Raw genomic sequence first — 20,360 nt, 5'->3', positions numbered from 1 at the left:
GGCGGGATACCTTTTCTGACCCCTCAGAAGGCTCCACAAAGTAGATTAAAATAAAGTTATTTTCTGGTTTTCACTCGATCATTTCCAACACTGATCAACAAGAAGTGCAATCTATTTGTCCACCATGGTTCCTACTGGAAAGCCTTTTCTCCGGAAGTCAATGAAGGTCCTAAGACCCAGAGAACTAATGTAAGCCATGATCTGGTCTGAGTTCTGCCTCTGGCTTGATCCTCCAGTCCCCAGCACTGGTCTGGATGGAGACCCAGGATGAGGCCTTTGTTGGAGTCCGCCACCGGGTTTCACAGGCCCATTTCCTTGTCACACTATTTGAGTGAGTTCTGGCATGCAGGGCCCTGGTCAGCTATTTAGAAGCTATTATGTCTTCATTAGTTTAATCATATCTAAATCACTGGATAAACAGGAAGGCATCGGTCTTCCAGGGTTTGATCCTGGATTTTTTATGGGGCTCCTCTAAAGCTGGTCCCGCTAATTGTTCCAAGAAGCCCCTGCCTGGACTCCTTTTGCAAGGAGTGATAATTTTTTTTTCTGGGAGCAGAGCTGGGCCAGGAGTTTGAGGAAATAAATAAAACAGGGCCCTCCTTCCCACTGGAGCAGGGAGCAGGCGTCTGGCTCCCTTGCTGTTACGATAAGCTGCTTAGGGCTGGTGACAATTTCTTGGGGCCAAGGCTGGGGTTGGAGGTGCCAGCCTAGGTTTTCCCTAGGAGGCTGGCACAGCATACTCAGGAAGCACTTAGGCTTGGACATGGGCACTTGGCCACACCTGGGCACTTGGCCACCAGGATATTGCATCAGCAGGGCCCACAGGTCACGCAGGCTGCTTTGGAGCCTGTTAAACTTTTGCAATCATCGTACCTCATGTCTCTTCAGAGCACTTATGTCCTGTTAACCTCACTGACCCTATCAATAGTCTTATAGACAGAAGAGTATTTGTGGCCATGATCCACAGATAAAGAAACTGACTCTCACAAAGGTAAAGCCACTTGGTCAAAGTCAGGTGGCTTGATTGTGGCAGAGTTGAGAGGAAGGCCAAGGGCTCAGTGAATCGGTTGGGGCACCTGGCCCTCAGGATTCAGGCTGCTGGCCAGTAAGCCCCATTGATCCTCTGATCTCCACCTCTCCAGCATTGGGTGGAGCCGTGCCAGCTGGCCTTGGTGCTCATGCAGCCATGCCTGGCGTTTTATGTGGGTTCTGGGGATCTGAACTCAGATTCTCATGCTAACACAAGTACTTCTCAGACTGAACTGTTGTTGCCTCAGCCCCTGCCTTTGGGATTTTGAAGCAACCACTGGAAAATCTGGCAGAGAGAGGCAGTTAGGGTGCACGGCGTTTAACTCTTTCTGTTCTATCAAAAGTAGTTTTGAGCTATGGAAGCAGTATTGAGTTCATTCATTACCAATTGGCAAGTGTCTGGCCAGAAACCGAGGATGCTGGCCCCAAAGTATAGCAACATTGGCCTATTTAAAATGGTATGTGGTTTAGTACACTAGGGACATGCTCCTGCCCAGTCCCACCCCTGTCTAGATGGAGAAATGCCCAGTCTCCCATGAGTACTGTGTGTGTGGGCACCAGGGCAGCCTGGTATCTCACCAGACCTTTCCTACATGGCTGTTCACTTGTTTGTTTTTCCTCTTATGGCTCCAGAGTTGGCAGGAAGCAGGCACTTTGTGGGCATGGGATTAGCCTTCCCCTATATGAGGCCCCTCAAAAGCTGCTTACCACAAAGGCCTTTACTTCTGAGAACATTCAGGGCTCTTTTCAGAGCCTTAAGAGGCTTAACTGGACTTGTGAGGTGGAGAAAAAGTCTCTTAATCAGAACAGCCACGATAAGCATGTGACGTGACGTGTGGGAGGGGGTGCTTGCCAAGGATCAGTTGATGCCAGCGTCAGAAAGATCTCCTTCCCTCTGTTCCCCACCTCAATGAGCTATACAGCATGAGACCTGTGGATTATGGATAGGTTCCTAACCCATGCTGTAGTTCTAGCCAGGCCCTCATTGGCATGTGAATTGGGGCATGTCTCTAAATGTTCAGAAGCATCAAAACACCTCTGCCAATGTTTAACTGATACACAGTACAGCACACTGCTGTAGGCGCACTATCCCATTAGTATTGACGTGAAACCATCACCACGCTGAGGAGGAGGCCTCTGCCTTTACTCTTTGTACTCTTTGTTAATCCTTTCCTTTACCTATGTAACATGGAGAATGGGGCAGGGGCAATGGTCTGGAAACAGGATCGTTACAAGAATAACCAGTGAAGCTATTGATTCATAATAAGCATATTCTCAGAATTGCTCTGATTATTTATCTGACACAAGTCAGCGAGGGGGAGGGAGGAGCAAATCAGAGACGGGCAAGAGTGGGTTCTGCCTGGGAATTCTGTGGGTGAGTCTGGGAGGACGGAGTTCCTGATAGGTACAAGTGCACACACACACACACACACACACACACACACACACACACACACACACACACAGATGCTGTGTGTGGCACGTTCATCTCCCATCTGGCTTGCCACCCTAGAAAGGGCATGCACATGGAGGCTCTCACTCTTCAGGGTACATGTTGGGGATGGTCCTAGTTGCTTTCCCTGTGGTTATGAGAAAGTATCCTGATGGAGCAACTTGAAGGAGAAGGGACTTATGATTCAGTGCTACAGTCCACCATCATGAAAAGGCCAAAGCAGGAGGAGGCAGCGGGTCACATGGTGCCCACAGTTAAGGAGCAGAGAGTGGTGAAACCTAGTTCTTGCTCACTTTCTCCAAGTATTCAGTCCAGGATCCAGGTTCGGAGGATGGTGCTGTCCACTTCAGTGAACTTACTCCACATAATCCCTCTCAGGCATGGCCAGAGGCTACATTCCTTATAGGTGTGCTCGAAGGCTCATCTGGATCCTATAAATTGACAGTTAATATAGACTCACAGAGCATGAGTCATGGTCAGATAGGTCCTGGGTGGGGGATCCTTGGTACCTGGGAATCTGGGCTCTTGGTGATAGATTTTGCTGCCAGTTCATGTTTCTGCCTCATTTGTGTGTGTGGCTGTTTGTTTGCTTGCTTGTTTTGTTCTTTGGTCACACTAATAGTGATGCCGCGCCTTGGTTTTGTACAGATGTGAACGAGTGTGAAACTGAGAACCCCTGTGTTCAGACCTGCGTCAACACCTATGGTTCTTTCATCTGCCGCTGTGACCCAGGATATGAACTGGAGGAAGATGGCATTCACTGCAGTGGTAATGGCCTGGGCAGTGTTGCTGTCCACCTGTTCAGAGATCCGGGGCTGGGGCAAGGGATCATCCCAGGTGTTTCCTCTGGTTTCCTGGTTGTGTGTCTAGCTGGGGACATTTTCTACCGTCATGGGATCATAACCACGCAGAACAAAGATGAGTCACTTCCTGATTTGTGGAGTTCAGTCTCACCTTCCTGGTCATCTGACTTTAAGGAAAGGCCAGTGTCTGGATCTGGGATGGAGTTGGTGAGAGGAAGAACTCGCCCAGTTTTGCAAGTTGATCTGAGAGTTATCTGTTCTTTCTCAGCACTGGATCAAAACTGAAAATGGTATAGATGATATTTATGGAGGACTCTGATTTAGGGATAATAGTTTTTGCCAGGAGGTTAGAAGGACACTGAGTAAATAAATCATACCCATACATGCATATACTTCGGGAATGTCATCAGGTAATCCTGGCCCAGCACGAGGCCTGGCGTGCAGGGAGCATGCAGTAAACAGGTCTGGAGTCAGTGAGGAAAAGCCTCACTGTTGAGGGAATAAATCTGAGGGATTCGTTTCCAGAACATAGCTGTGGTGGTTTGACTGAGAGTTTAAATAAATTCCATCCACACGCAGGTGCTACTATTCTCTTCCCTGGCTAGGTTCTCCAGTCTGTTGTAATTATCTTATTAGCGTCTTTTGATTTTCCTCCCAGAAAGTTAAATTCCTAGTCAGAAAACTATCATGAAAGTTAGAACTTTTTGAAACTAAGAAACACATTTTATTTATATTTATTTAGTCTGTGGCATCCCATACAACACAGATCCATGGGCTCTGTGAGTCTGTCTGTCTGTCTGTTCTTTATACATTTTTTGTTAAAGTAAAATCATCCCACCAGGTTTTCTGTCCTCTGCAATTGTAAATTAGCTCAGTCCACGTTAATGATGTGTTTTTTTTTCCAAAATAAAAGTAGGCACACTCTAGGTGTGAAAATTATCCAGCAGAATGCAGAGAGTCTTGGGTTTTAACGTAACAGGAACCTACGGAGGCTGTCAATGAGACTTGTTTACCAGCTTCCCTTGAGACTGGGATGTTCTAGGGACAGAGTTCTCAGAAACAAATGGTCATCTCTCTCCAGGACCAGGTCATCCCCAGAGTCACAGCAAGCAGTTACAGAGCTTCAGCCTGATTAAATGCCAGCCCCGCATTCAGAAATAAAATACCCAAAGGCATGAAAGGTCCCTTTCTTCCTCTATTTCAATTCCTTTCATGGCACTCCTCAGGGAGTCTGGGCCAAAGTCCTGAGCGATGTGGAGAACTCTGCACTGTGAGATGGGATAAGTACTTTCCCCAGAATTACCTGAAATTCCATAGACATTTACTGACCACTGTCAGGGCCTTGAGGTAGGGACCCTGGAGCCAGATGCAGTTGGGTTCAAACTCTGCTTCTGTTAGTCACTACTTCCCATGGTCAAGGAGCTTCTCAAGCCTCAGTTTCCCCCTTGTTAAATAACTATCTTGATGGAGTAGTCATAAAAACTAGACAAATTGGCATTCCTCAATGCCATGGTCCTAATGAATTTTCTCTAAGTATTAGGGACTTTGGACTTCACGAGGAGCCCAAATCCTTTCTAGTTTGGCAGGATTTCTCTTTTGATCCTAAATGATATATATTCTCCATGGTCACCAGATACTACCTTCTACCAGCTTTATTGGGACCCCTGGCTCCGGCAGGCCTTGTAGACAGCTAGAAGTAGCCTAGGGACTGTGTTTTGTGTACTTTCCTTAGATACTGGGACACTATTATTCTTAGTTGGCTCTCAGAGCTGGGGTAGCCCCTTGTTGCTGCATCAGAGCCTCCTAAACCTTTTCCCTGTGTCCTTCTGGGATTTGCTAAGCCATGCTGATCCTAGAAATGAGATAGGGCTTCACATGGAGGAATAGAAATGGCCTAACATGTACTCCTTGCCAGACACCTGGCTTCTATTTCGGCTTTTCAGTGGAGGGTGGAGCCACAGCCCTTTGTGGGGGAAAAGAGAAACTCTGGGATTTCTGGAATTGCAGATGTTAAAGCCAAACCAGAATGTAGTGAGTTGGGGACCCTCCTTCACCCAGTAGGAGGTGGGGTGGGCTTTTTCCTCCTATCCCACACTGGAGCTAACTTTGCTGGGGTATTTCTCTCACATAGGTACTCCCAGATCTGATGATTTTAGATTCCAAGCCGCTGTTATTCAGGGGGTGTTACCCACCATGTGCATCAGAGTAGCTCTGAGATGCCATATTCAGATCTATGATTTCCTATTTAATCATTTGGTCTATGAACTTGGTCTAGTTGCCGAAGACCCATGAGTCTCATTACATTTTTTTTAATTCAAATAGTCATAACACCTTCTTCTCAGGGTTGAGATGAGGATTAAATATGATGAGACATGTTGAACATTTAATGTGGTGATCGACAGCCAGCAGGCCTTGGGACTTGATAGACATCACTACTAACATCTAGTAAAGGAGTTAATGGAACCTGCACACAATTGATGACATGTCATGATGGGCTAGAGCTGGAGTGACCCAGATTTCTCTGCAAAGCTGGTTGAGGATTAAATAATACTGGGGTATTCTAACTCCAGTTGGTGGATTACATCCTAAGTCTACTGACTCCTCACCCATGGCCAGGGGACAGCTCAGAAAGATGGGGAGAGGTTCCCTTCTTAGATAAAGAAAGCATTAGTCATGCGATATGTGGGTTTGTCAAAGACAAAGAGGCAGTCTCCATGCCAACACTCTCTTGGAGTGATCTGAGCCATCAGTGGTCTGCGAGTTACAGAGTAGTCCGAGGACAGGTCACGTGGGGAGACCAGGGCAAGCAAGTTTTCGGGAAACAACAAATGCAAGAAAAACGTGTTTTCTTTGGCATGCCTGTCAAATGAGGCACAAATGGGGCCTGCATTGCCAAATTCTGTGTGTGATCAAGAGTTGACTTTTCTGGAATGCCTGCTCCTATGTCAGCTGCCAAGGTCTATGCAGAGTAATGGTAGCATTGTTGGGACAGTGCTGCCCCCTGCCCTCCTCTGCAGGATGGTTCTAGGCTGAGTAGAGACTGCTGTATCTCTTGTTCTAAGGAACATCTGAGGCAGTCAGGCCACCAGAGAGGTGTTGTGCCTGCTCTGCTCCTTGCTACAAATGTCAGTGGGTGTCCTCACAGGGAGGAAGCCCAGCATCAATAGGTGTGATCAAGAAGTAGATCGGCAACCTCATAGCGTTGAAGTCATCGTCTCTTAGGAAAGAGAGGTAGTCTGGGAAAATAATCAACAGCTATACCTTGTCGCTCTCAGATATGGATGAGTGCAGCTTCTCCGAGTTCCTCTGTCAACATGAGTGTGTGAACCAGCCGGGCTCATACTTCTGCTCATGCCCTCCAGGCTACGTCTTGTTGGAAGATAACCGAAGCTGCCAGGGTAAGACTGCCCAGAGGGGCTGGATGAGGCTGATTCAGATGGGCATCTGGATGTCCCCTTCTGTGCAATCTTGTTGCTTCAGGAAGATGGCAGGGTTGGGTGAGGTTGGGCTGACAACTTTGGGCAGGACTTTCTGAAGTCCTGAAGGTATCTTTCTCTTCTCTCTGAGTAACGTGTCCTCTGGCCAGGAAAGGGGCTGTTTACATGTCTATAATGAACTCTGTAAAGGTAGATGGCACTTTCTGAGGGATGGTCTCTATCTTACCAGGCAGACAGACCTATGCAACCCCAAGAATGATTGCTTTGGACCTAACTAAGGCCTCTTGTAGCTGGGTCCCCACTGAGTGATCGGCGTCAGCTTTCTCGTGTTGCCTTGAAAGCAGCTTGTCTAGCTGGGTCTCTCTGACTTCCTAGAGATTGAATACCGCGTCCCTCACAGAGTCCAGACCCTGAATACAAAACAGCTAAGTCTTCTCCAGATTGACAGTCCTGCACTGTAGCTACTGGGCCCTTGCAAAATGACTGCCCCAGTATTAATCTCATTCCCAATAGCAAACAAGAATTATCCATGGTGATGGACATCAGAGATGTCACTTGAATTACTATAAGTGGGGACCTTTTGGCTTACCTCATCTATTAGCCACATGAAAAATAATATAGACAGTTATGGTTACTTTTTATGCTAAATTTTGTTTAAAGTCATGTTTATAGTTTTAATATGTACTCAATGTAAAAGTCACTGATTCGATGCTATAAATCCTTTTCACTAAGTTATACAGGTCTCGTGTCTATTTCCTGTTGCAAGCACCTCTCGATGTTCACTACCCATGTCTTGGGTGCCCAGTAACTGTGGAACCAATGGCTGCCATGTTGGATGACAAGACGCAGGTGGTTCTCTCTCTCATTCCACCCCCAACAGCTAACACCATGCTTCTTCTCTACCCTCATTTCAGATATCAATGAATGTGAGCACCGGAACCACACATGCACTCCCCTGCAGACTTGCTACAATCTGCAAGGGGGCTTCAAATGTATCGACCCCATCGTCTGCGAGGAGCCTTATCTGCTGATTGGGGATAAGTAAGTCAAGGCTAATCGTTGGGGAGTGGAAGGAGCTGGCTCAGGAGGCTGTCAGTACCTTATAAAGGAAGTTTCCTGAGCCAAGGAATCAGGAGATCTGCCCTAGTCAAGTTTCTGAAGTCCTGAAGGCACACATGACTAGTAATCACATTGAGGAGACAGCTTCAAGATGGTGGCACTGGAATGGGTTTTGGAGCCCTGGGGTTCTCTGTGTTTCTCTTCTTTCCTCTTATCCCCACTCCATCTCCATCTCATGTTGGCCCATCTCTGCTCCTCACCCTGCATGTAAAGCATACATGCACAGCATACATGCAGCACATACATGTACACCTGCCCTCCTCTCCACAGTCAGTTATAAGCCTCCTCCCACAGCAACTGCAAACCCTCACGGTGGAGATGAAGGACTGGATTTGCCACAGCCATCCCATTCTTCTCTCAAAGAAGATCCAGGGCTTACCAGTGAAATTCCTGCTGTGATTAAAAAGAATGGACCAAAGAAGAGGACAAAGTCAGGATAGGGGCTCCTTCAGAGATGTCACATGTCGCTATAACCTGTACTTCTAAGAAATTCTTTAGGTCAGGGGCCTTCCAGTGTCTGATTCCAAACCCCCAAGTAGCCCAATAGTGCATTAAGCCACTCTCTATGTTTGGGTCTCTCTGATTTTATCTGTTCGAGAACTGAAGTTGCTCAACTGGCAGGCTTGATCAGACCCTACCAGTGAAACCTCTGCCCTGAAAAAGCTTAGTAACTTCCTCCTTCTATGCCTCGGGGCGTGTATGGCTCCTTGCCTGCTCAGGAGTCCTGTGCAGGAGGATTGCCAGCTGGGACAGGACTTGTTCTCACCTTGACCAATACCCGGTGGACCCAGCCTCCCAGCATTTGTGCATGTACTTCCTGCCAGATGGAAGGCATTTCTTCCATGTCCTCCAGGCTAGACCCACCCCATCTTTCAAATCTCTGCTCAGTGCCCCTCCCCCAGCTGTTCACCACCCTCCTCGGGCTGGGGGCCATCACTCCCGTTTCCAATTTTCTTTTAGGAAACAATTATTTTCTCTCTGACACGTGACATTTTAATGTGATCATTTTGGCACCCGGGATATTTTCGACTTGGCGGCTGGGTTGTGGTCTTAACAAAATGATACTTTGATGCTTCTTTGTAGCCTTTTGCTTGTTAACTGTTCCTGGCACTCTGTTTGGTGGTAGGTGTTGTGGCTTTGCTCTTGGACAGCTTAACGGTGTGTGGGAGAAGGCACAGTAAAGTAACTGCCAGCATTATGGGGGAAGGTTTTTACTGTGTGAGAGAGAAAATATCCAGTAACAACTACAAAGTCCAGAGCAGAAAGGAAAAAGAAACAGATTGGACATGATCAGGGCAAGGGAAGCCAGAGAGTGGGAGAAAGCAGGAGATAGCAAGAGCTAGAGGGAGAGAGCAGGAGAAACTGTGAGAGAGGGTGACCAGAGGGTGGACAGAAACTGCAGGGAGGGGCTCCTTTTGGGGACAGAGAACCTGTTCCACAAGTTCCAGAGGAATGTTGGCTTTTATCTAACCATCAGAAATCGTGCTATTGTCCAGCTTGAGCTCACTTCTGGCAATGCGGACTTCCTGAGACCCATTAAAAGTCTAGGAGAGGAGAAAGACAGCAAGCGGATTGGCTTATGAATGAGTACATAATGGCAGGCTCACTGAGGAGTTTATAGACAAGGAAAGAGGAAGCTGAAACTGTTCTGGGAATCTAAAGGCCCCACTGAGAGAGTGACCTTTGGATAGGGCGGGGAGTTGAGGTGAGGTTAACTAACAGGAGACTGGAGGAGCCCAGAGAACAGCATATATAAAGGGAATTAAAGCCAGGGTGGCCTTTAAGCCTACAGGGACCATACGAAATCTAGCTCCTTCCCCATAGGAAAGGTGAAGAGCAGTGGGCTGAGGAAGTTGGGGGCAGAGTGGACAAATCCAGAAGGCGCATAGAGGCTAAAACTTGAGTTCAGTTTTCATTCAGGCTTCACTGAGTGCCCACGGAAGAGTGTACAGGAGACGTGTAACCTGACTTAGTTTGACAAAGGGCAAACCGTTCGGAGGCCATCACAGAGGCCAAGATGAGAGACGAGTGACAGAGTGGCCAGCACTGAGGGGGTCAACACTGTTGTTTTTAGGTCATTGTCCCTTAGCTTCCAGTCTACCTGCAAAAACTGTCAGTTCCACTTCCTATCTAAATTCTAAGTCCAGGCGCCTCTTTGTATTCACCTCCTGCTGTGAATTCTGCCCCACCGGGGTGGTTTCAGGAATGGAGGAACGATGGATGGATAAGCCAGCAGGCGATTCTATTAGGCATTCCTTGGCAACAGATGCCTATGGCTTTCTGTTAGGTTGTTATTCCTAGGGTTAGAAACGATCCTCTTTGTGTTATGAATATCTGCTTTTAAATATTTGTATTCCTCCCATTAGAAGGTAAACTGCTTGAGGGCGTGGTGTTACTTAATGTTGAATTTCTGAAATGTCCAGTGAGTTCTGGGCTCTGGTGTATTGGTTCAGTTATAGTCCATGCATGCTGAGCTGAGCGCAATAGATTGTGGAGGGTCCTTGAGAACCATCGGCCTAATATAATTTTTCATTTAAAAAATGAATATGGGGATTTACCTTCATATTATCTACCATATTCATGCCTGGTACCTGAAGAGGCCAGCAGAGACATCAGATCACCCTGGCAATGGAGTTACGGACAGTTGTGAGCTGCCAAGTCTGGGAACGAAGTGGAGATAGACTGTGAGCTGCTATGAGGATGTTGGGAGTCAAACCTGGTCCTCTAGCAGAACAACCAGTGCTTTTAACTGCTGAGCCATCTCTCCAGCCTCCACTTTTACATATTTTTAACGCATGTCTTTGACTGGGAAGTGAGGGCTATAGGACCTCACTTGTCTGAATTCATGACACATGGGAAGCATACCGGAGAATATTCCAGTGTTTTGATGACCAGAGATCCAGTTATATCCTTTAGTATCCAGAATATTCGATGCCAGGGAAAGCTGCTGTCTAGGAAGCAGATCTCATCCCCGTTGTAGAGAGCCTTCAGATCAGAACTGGGAGCAGAGATGCTCTCCAGTTACACCACTGCATGATAAGAACAACTTGGCTTTGTTTTCGAGTGAGGGAGAAGGCACAGTCAATGCCTGGAAAGGATTTATCGAGCACTCACATGGTCTCTCTCCTGTCAGCCGCTGTATGTGCCCTGCTGAGAATACTGGCTGCAGGGACCAGCCATTCACCATCTTGTTTCGGGACATGGATGTGGTATCAGGACGCTCTGTTCCTGCTGACATCTTCCAGATGCAAGCAACGACCCGATACCCTGGCGCCTATTACATTTTCCAGATCAAATCTGGGAACGAGGGTCGAGAGTTCTACATGCGGGTAAGAGGACGTGTGAACCATGGCTGCCGTCAGTAACCATGGCCACCATCTTTAACAATGGCTGTCATCTTTAACAAAGGCCACTGTCTTGTCTTTGTGTGTGTGTGTGTGTGTGTGTGTGTGTGTGTGTGTGCTCACTCACGTCAAGGCCAAAGGTCAATGTTGATTGTTTTTGTTTTATTGCTCTCCCTTCTTCTTCTGTACTTGCTACCTGGTGATTTCTATCTTTAATAACAGCCTTGTGTGGTCTATTCTACAGTCACATTTCATGGAAGCAGGTAAGCATATAGATCACGTGGGAAACGTGGAAGGAAGAGACGAGGTTAGGAGCCTAGTCCGCAGAGACTCTCGTCTACCACTCTCCGCACGGTTTTCCTTCGTGTGTCCCAGGAGCCTCCTCTGTGAAAGAAGTTAGGCCGTGACACAGTTTTAGTTTCAAAACGATGGAAGAGGCTCCACTCCTTCGCTTACACATTCATTTACATTTTGACAAGTATATTATACACTTACTGTGCATGTTTAAAGGCTGAAATACAGCATTAAAAAATGCCAGCAAAAAAGAAAGGAAAGCAGAGCTCTCAGGTGTGGACTCTACTGACTGCCTATGTAGTAGGTACTGGCACTCTTAAAGTTGAATGGATCACCATGAAATCATGATGTCTTCCCTGGTACTTGTCGCATCTCAAGTGTTGTTTAGTACCTGCAGCTATGGTCTGAAACAGCTCAGACACAGAACACTGTAGAACATTCTAGCACATGTCCTAAAGTGCGTTTACGTTGCACAGCAAGTTATGTGCCTTCAATGCTATGCCATGCGTACACTTTTCATGCCACGCCGTGGGTATACCTTTAGTACCACACCGCGGTCATATCTTCAGTACGGTGACATGTATGTGGCTGGACTTCTCATCTCTTTGGTCCCTGGAGTGACTTACCTACCCGGGTCTATAACCATTCTTGTCATATTTTAGTATGAATGTAAACACTTGTCCGGGGGAAAGGTTCCAGAGCTTCATCTCTATAGATGACCTGTTTTAGATGGTGAAGCCAGGATAATACACACATGAGCTCTCTGTGCTGGGAATTGGAGACAGGGATTCCTGGGAGTTATTGGACAGCCAGCTTAGTTGAATTGGTGAGTTTTTAGCTCAGTGAGAGACCCTGTCTCAAAGAAGAAGTGGAGTCGGGCATGGTGGCAACCATTGAATCCCAACGTTTACAGAAAAAGAGGCAGATGGATCTCTGGGAGTTTAGGCTAGCCTGGTTTACATAGCAATGTCTAGGCCATCTATGGCTATAGTGAGACCTTGTCTCAGGGGAAAAAGGGTAGAGAGTGATTATGAATTGACCTCTTGTTTTACATGCATGTACACACATATGCATAACACCTATGTGTACACGAGCACACACACTCAAACACATGTACACATACATGACAGGATAGTCCTTTCTGTGGCTCTCGTAGCAAATGATCCCAAACCTGGTAACTTAAGACAACAGAAATAATTTTCTTTATGCTTTTGGAACTTAAAATGCCTGAAATCATTTCTGCATCTACACCAACACATTGCAGGGCCGTATGTCCCATGTCCAGAGGAGAAGCATTTCCTGGATCTTCTAGTTTCAGATGATCACTACATGTCCTGTGTGTCAGTCAGGATTTCTATTGCTGTGATGAAACATCAGGACCAAAGCAGGCTGTTAGGAAAGGGTTGGTTTGGCTTAAGGTCATAGTCCATCACCGAAGGAAGTCAGACAGGGCAGAAGCCTAAAGGCAGGAGTGGATGATGCGGAGGCCACATAGAGATGTTGCTTATGCCTTACTCCTCAGGGCTTTCTCATCCTGATTTCTTGTAGAATCCAGGACCACCAGCCCAGGCATCACCCATAATGAGCTTGGCCCTCCCCCCTGTAAATCACCAATGAGGAAAATGCCCTACAAGTTTGCCTGCATTCTGTTTTACAGAAGCGTTTTCTCAGACGAAGCTCGATCCTCTCCAGTGATTCTTGCTTGTGTCAGGTTGACATAAAACTATCCAGTACACCCTGACTGCGGCCTCGTCACTCCAACTCACTTACATTACTATTCCTGCTTCCTCCTTTGCATATGGCCAAGTGCCCTCTGGCATCCTCTTACAGAGAGCCTTGTGGTTTGACTTAGGAACACCCATGTCCTTGGGTTCAGACTCTTAAAATCATTTTCAAAATTCTTTTATTTTCTTACTATATTTGCATCATGCTTGGATTGAGACCTCACTATTTGGCCCACTAAATCCAGGAGCCTGGATAGGATCCTCTAGAGTCACCATTAGGAGTTATACTTAGAAGAATAGGCCTATGGCTATTTTATACATTTAATCTGAGACCCATTTGAGGACCTACAGCAGGGCTGTATCTTTGAACTTCATGCCCTTCCCTGACCCCTTGACAGAATCTTTCAATACTTGCCTCTGGAGCTGTCAATCCTAGGGACTAGTGTGTTCTCACCAACATTATCCACTACCAGCGATAACCTAACAGAATCAGGTCATGTGTGACTACCTGACTCGTGGAGCTGGCTTAGAGCTGGCTCAGACCGAAACAGGAGGATCAAAGGCTTGGGGAAAAGTTGGGGAAGGTAGTGGAGAACTTTCTGCGAGACGAAAGAGATGAATGGATAGTGCATGTGTGTCATGGAGTGCGTGCTTGCGTGTGTGTGTGCGTGCGTGTGTGTGTGTGTGTGTGTGTGTGTGTATGTGTGTGTGTATGTGTCTATCCTTCCTTGAGCTCATATGCACTGGGTGTATGTTCAAGAAACTCACTGCTGCCAAGTCATGGGGTTACTATCCTCTCAAGGTAAGCCCAGTCCCCCAGTGTCCTTCATCTGGAAACAGAGGAGTTCCTGTTATGAAGTAAAGCGATGGCCCTCCCCATTTAGGGATTTAAGATTTCATCATTAATTATTCTTGCATCAGTTGCCCTCCAGCCCCAAGCAGAGCAGGAGCTCTACTGAGGCAACAGGTCACTCCTCTGAACACCATCCACCTAAACTCCCCTGAGCCCCACAGTCACTCTGGTGACCAGCCTAAGAGGTGCCCAGGGATGGTAGAAAAAGGAGACTGTCCTTTAGATGGGATGGTCAGGAGTAAGACCCCATTCTTTGGACCCTCCTTTGGGCCCAGACTGCCATAACAGCTAAGAAACACTGGATAGTGAGCTCAAAGCTGCATGAGGCATATATCTTCCTATGGCCAAGAAGGACCTGTAAGCTTTTAAATTTTATTCAGAAGAGAAGCAACAAAGGGACATAGGCCTGCCATAAAATGACCAAAGGGACGTAAGAATAGGGGAGGTAGCCAAGGTCTCTAACACTGTCCCTGAGACTGGAGTGAGCCTTGGGGAAGTCACCGGGGTTTGAGAGAAGCACACTGAGACTGGTGGGATCAACGGGCTGGGCTTCTGAGCATGACGTCATCCAGAGCTCAGAACCCTGCTCAGGACTACTCCCTTTTGTGTACTGTGACTGGGCTAAGTCCTGTTCCTTGGTCTTCTCCAGTTTTTCCCGACCTTGTTATCTAACTCTCTCAGTCTCAGTTTCCTGATCTCTAGAGAAGATCCCAATGCTATTTGCTTTAGGATTAGCTGAGGTCATTCACTTATCATGGCATCTGGAACACGGAATGACTTTGTCAAATGTGCAGGGCTGGAGGGACTGAAACTGTCAAGCACTTTGCCCATTTCTCCCTTGCTGCCTCGAACTGTACACACCCAGGTGATATCTCAGATTGCTTCTGTAAGACTCCAGGAATGTTCCTTGATAACCATCCCACTGTCTCATTCTCATTCCTCAACATCCTTGCCGACTGACATGGAAACCACATCCCCTGTCTCCTTCACTGTCAAGTTTCTGATTGCCCTGATGAGGTGGTGCTTACGGCCCTTTTCTTCCCCTCTCTGCAAGGGCAGCATTGCTTTTTGGATTCTCTAGGATTAGAGACAAGGTGCACAGATAGGACACAGGATGAGACTGACAACCAGGGTCCATATCTTGTCACTGTAGCCAGGAGTCATGCCCTTTCTGAGGCAGACACTCAAATTCTTGCTACACCATGTTGGACCACAATGATGATGATGATGATGACGATGACTATGATGATTTTGCCTATGAGTGTCCCACTGACCATTTCCCTGTATGGGCATTTAGGGTCTCTGGCTGGCTACTTGCCATGCCAAACCTCTCTTTCAGGCATTATAGTCCACATAGACTTTCAGTGATGAAGTTGGCGGTTGCCCTAGCAACCTGACTGGCAGCTATTACTCAGGACCCAGAATGTGGAGTACTTTTGACTTACTCTTCTAGTGTCAAGGTCTAAGAAGAGCATCCTGTAGCAATAGAAAGCATTTAATAAGTAGATACTGCTGTTGCCACTGCCACTGCTAAGTTGTAAGAAAGCCACTACCTCTGAGAGCTTGGAAAAGTTGGGAATGCTACCCGAGGAACTGGAGTGTCACGTGGCCATTCAGGCTCTCCCATACTGATGCTCATTGATTTTTTAAAAGAAGCACTTGGGAGTAGTGTTCCGTTAGCAGACAAGCAATACACACCTCCAATTATACATGCACACACCCATCCGCATTCAAACATGCGCATCCGTGCTCACAGGTACATGCACGCACACATGAACATATGTTACACATACATACCCAAGGATGTGTGCACATGCACAGGCATAGCCTGTGGAGCCCCGTGAGCAGTCTGTCAAGAGCTGAGCCTTGGACAGAAGCTTGTATTGGCATTTACTAGGGGACTTTGTGGTGCAGTTAGAACTAGAAGAAAGAGGAGTATCATTTAGACTGTGCCACATTATGTCTAGTCCATCGTGACAGGGATCAGGTGGGCTGTCCTTTGGGTTGGCTCTGCTCTTTTCTTGGTCACCCACTTGCACTCTTCTTGCACCTTCACTTATAGCAGAGTTGAGCCAGGTACTGAATTCAGACACAATGATGGTATGGCTTCTGCCCCAGCACACACTCTGAGGTGGACGTGCAGAACAAACTAACAAAGCCAATACATGCCAGGTAATGGCAGGAAATGGAGAGCCAGAGGACCTGTTGATTGAAAAGTCTTTTAGAGTCAGGTACTCTAGTATCGCACTTGTGTATAACCTTATGGGGTATGAAGGTCGTAGCTTGTAACTTATTCACAGTGTAGGGCTAAATAAGAAATGGGCAAAAGTTATAGCCAAATGCCTGGCCTCATATGATAACTTTTGGGGTGTATAAGATCTTGGGGAATCAAACCCAGGATTTCATATGTACTAGGCAAATGTTCCCTCTGTGAGATACGTTCTCTCCATTGTTTAGAAGTAGTGGTCGCCAAAGCTACCAAATGACCAGGTTTCTTAGGGCAGATATTTTAGTGATGCCTTAAAAGCTGAATTTGGTGGGGAAGGTGGCTGCCCTCTGTCCTAGCAGGCACTTGAGTACTTCCAGATGCTACGGGCAAGCCTTTTCCAGGGTGCGAAGGCTCTGGCCATGCCAGTCTGCACTCAATGACTTCCGAGGCTACGCGGGTCTAGCACTATGTCATACACTCAAGACACTGTTTAAAAGAGTAGCCTGGAAGCTTCTCCCTGCTCCACTTCTCGCTCAGACAAATTGTCCTCCTCACAGCCACCTTCAGGTCAAGGTCTTTTACACCCTTGGCCTTCGTTGAAGAAAACAGTGAGAACTGACAAAATGATTGAACGTGTGAGTGTTGTGGCCATTTCCCTGCATAGTTGTCCCTGCTGAAGTCCTGGCCCTGGGCTCTGGGGTTTTGAAAGGTCTGAGAAGGAAGTCTGCACAAGGTACCTGCACAAGGAGGTACCAATTACATGGATGCTGACAGGAATACCGGAAAGCCAGTGGCAGGAGGGAATTGCATATAACTCCGATAACTGCCGATAGCCTGATGGACAAGGCAGGCCTAGTGCTTGGCCCGCACCTGTCTGACAGCCCCACCCTGTCATGCCAGTGAGCGATCCTGGAGGAAGTTCCAAGCTTTATGGGGAGCCCTCCCTTTATGGAGACAAAGTAAATGCTTGGTGTGCCTTTATCCAGGCCAAGTTCCTTGATTTCATAGAGTTTGTTCCTTTCATTTTCTGGGTACTGCAGCTTCTGGGAAGTGATTACCCAGCCTGTCCAAGTCTTCACTCATGCTATTTCCTCTGCAGACACCCATATCTGTCTGCTGCATTGGTCCCGGGTACCTCTATTCCGGGCATCACAGGAGAGAAGACTTAAAGCCCATCGTCTCTTCTAATAATTGTTGATTAATGGAAAGGGGGTGGAGGTTTACAACCAGCTAGAATGAAATGGAACTCCCCGGCTCTACCTGGATGACCCCATTCAATTATTTAACCAACTAGGCCTTGGTTTGTTTGTTTCTAGAGTGGAATAATGAGATTTAACTTTAAGATAATCCTTACATAAGGGCATCCCACCCCAGCCCAGAAATTGGTGCTTTAAGGTCAGCATTTTTAAATTATTTATGTGTCCACCAGCATCGAGGGGCCTGTCAAACTACAGATCCTAGCTCAATAGGTCTTCCATGGAGCCTAATGGTCCATGTTTCTAAATAATGGTACCACACTGTATTCTAGAGATACAGAGATGGACCAAGGCTGCAGCACACACAACTATATATAGTAATATATTCCTTCTTTCAATATACAGTGAATAATTCTCTCATGTGCAAAGTTAAAGCCCCCATGGCAGGGTCTGACTTAGACTGGGGAATCAAATCAGAAGGCTTGCCTCAGGACACGATCTTTCAGGTGAGACCTACCAGGTAAAGGGTGGACAAATCTGAGCAAAAGCTGAGCACCACTGAGGTATCCCAGTGACCCAGCTTCAGGGAAGCAGGCTAAGGTAGCATCCTCACCTAGGCAGCTGCCACCAGCCATTCCTTCCGCTAACACTGTATCATTTCTGACTGGTGCCCCTGGTTCTGTCCACAGCAAACAGGGCCTATCAGTGCCACCCTGGTGATGACACGCCCCATCAAAGGGCCTCGGGACATCCAGCTGGACTTGGAGATGATCACCGTCAACACTGTCATCAACTTCAGAGGCAGCTCCGTGATCCGACTGCGGATATACGTGTCCCAGTATCCGTTCTGAGCCTCGGGTTAAGGCCTCTGACACTGCCTTTTACCAGCGCCGAGGGACAGGAGGAGAGAAGAAACCAGCAAGAATGAGAGCGAGACAGACATTGCACCTTTCCTGCTGAACATCTCCCTGGGGCATCAGCCTAGCATCCTGACCCCTACCTGTACTATCGCAGACTGTCACTCTGAAGGACACCATGCCCCCAGTTCCTATGATGCAGTTATCCAAAAGTATTCTCCTTGACCCCTGATGTGAGGTTGCAAGTGACTCTCCAAGGCCTTCCATTTATTTCTATTTTTTTTTTAAAAAAAGGAAAATAGATTAGGTTTGCTGGGGTAGGAGTCTGTGTTCAAAGACTGAGCAGCTTGTTCTTGCCTCTGCCCCTCCTTCCTCTATCTCTTGCTGCATTGCTGCTTTGCAAAAGTCCTCATGAGCTCATGGGAAATGCTGGGTATAGCTATTTTGCTTCTTGCATGTGCTGAGAAGGCTATGGGAACACGTCACAGCAGGATCGAAGGTTTTTAAAGAGTCTATTTTAAAATCACGTCTGGTATTTTCAGCATAAGAGAAGTTTTAGTTGTTCTTACAATTTGTATGAGTGTTTAACCTTTTCTCGTTCATTTTGAGTTTTTAAAGTGATAGAATTCCTTCCAGAAGGCCTCAGATACATGTTATGTTCAGTCTTTCTAACCTCAGCCTTCCCTGCGTCTTAGCCCAGTTTTTATGAAGACCCCTTTAATCATGCTTTCTTAAGAGTTTTTACCCAACTGGGTTGGAAGACAGAGGTATCCGGACTGATTAAATATTTGAAGAAATTTTGTGTTTGGTTAATTTTGACACCCAGGATAATTTAGTGCTTGGGGTTGTTTTTAATCTGTGTGGTGGCCTGGTCTCTGAGGGGCTGAAACCTCCTTCATAACTGAATCAAGATGGCAAAAGATGGGGGCCTGAGAAATGAGGGTGGTGGAAAGTGAGGACCAGAATCCACCCCAAGATTTCTCATAGTTGCTCTCTTATGTGGTCTGTTGGGGGTTCTCTCCAAGGGCAGAGGGCAGAGGATACAGGCCAGAAATGTAGTCAAATCCCTGTAAACCAGTGAGTGGCCCTTGACCCTCTGTAGAAGGAAGCCTGATTAAGCAGGACCCATCCCCAGAAACTGGATGCTATTGGTCCTAGGCAGGGCCTGAGCATCAAGATTTGTTAAAGAGGAAGAGGGCCAAGTGCTGGCTACCTTGCCTTCAGCACCTGTACAGTTTCTTCCAGAACTTTTTAGTCTTGTCATCCCTTCCCTGATCTGGAGCTCTGGGTTTCTTCTCAGGCAGAGGTAAAGAGCACAAGGCACAGAGAAGACCAGATTATATGGCTGCCCACATGGCCATTCCTAGGAATGGATAGGAGACAACAGGTGGAGAAAATGTTCTTGAGATCCAAAGACACAACTGTAGGACCAAGCTATGGAGGCTCCTATCCTACCTCTTGGTGATAAATGCCTCCAAGACATCCAAATCTGTACCTTGGACCCCCAGGTTAGGAGGCAATAGATTAGTTTTGTGTGTGTGTTTTGATTGTAGGCATAGACTCTCTCTCTCTCTCTCTCTCTCTCTCTCTCTCTGTGTGTGTGTGTGTGTGTGTGTGTGTGTATTTTGTTTTGTTTTGTTTTGTTTTGAGACAGAATCTTACTATGTAGCCCTAATTGGCTTCAAATTCATTATGTAGACTAGGTTGGTCTTGAATTTAAAGATCTGATTGCCTCTACCTCCTAGTGCTGGAATTAAAAACATGTACTATCCGGAAACCCATGGGTTATCAGATTCTCCAGCAGAGGCAAAAAGCATAACCACCTACATCTGAGCAGCCTCAGCCTGCCTTTTTTCTTTTTTCTTTTCTTTTATTGGATATTTTCTTTATTTACATTTCAAATGTTATCCCCTTTCCTGGTTTCCCTTCCAGAAACCCACTCCCATTTCTCCAACCCCTGCTTTCATGAGAGTGCTCCCCCAACCATCCACCCACCCACCACTTCCTCCCACCTCCTTGCCCTGGCATTCCCCTATACTGGG

At 46.9% G+C, this 20,360-nt stretch overlaps 1 protein-coding gene across 3 annotated transcripts in view; it reads left to right on the top strand.

The window, feature by feature from the left end:
• The window catches only part of Fbln5 (fibulin 5), a 78,748-nt gene extending 59,633 nt beyond the window's left edge, over positions 1-19,115 (top strand). For 2 of the 3 annotated variants that reach the window (NM_019153.4, XM_006240459.5), the window contains exons 7-11: positions 3,131-3,250; positions 6,561-6,683; positions 7,637-7,763; positions 10,975-11,170; positions 18,151-19,115. In NM_019153.4, coding sequence (NP_062026.2) covers positions 3,131-3,250; positions 6,561-6,683; positions 7,637-7,763; positions 10,975-11,170; positions 18,151-18,312 — 728 coding nt within the window. In that variant the 3' untranslated portion in view covers positions 18,313-19,115. Of the gene's footprint in view, positions 1-3,130; positions 3,251-6,560; positions 6,684-7,636; positions 7,764-10,972; positions 11,171-18,150 lie in introns of all 3 variants that reach the window. The other variant, XM_063261574.1, reaches the window with a different exon arrangement.
• The last annotated feature ends 1,245 nt before the right edge of the window (positions 19,116-20,360 follow it).

The sequence above is a fragment of the Rattus norvegicus genome, chromosome 6 (assembly GCF_036323735.1).
Source record: "Rattus norvegicus strain BN/NHsdMcwi chromosome 6, GRCr8, whole genome shotgun sequence".
In the NCBI taxonomy this organism is placed as follows: domain Eukaryota; kingdom Metazoa; phylum Chordata; class Mammalia; order Rodentia; family Muridae; genus Rattus; species Rattus norvegicus.
The sequence above is the reverse complement of the archived record's forward strand: the minus strand, read 5'-3'. Positions and strand labels throughout refer to the sequence as shown.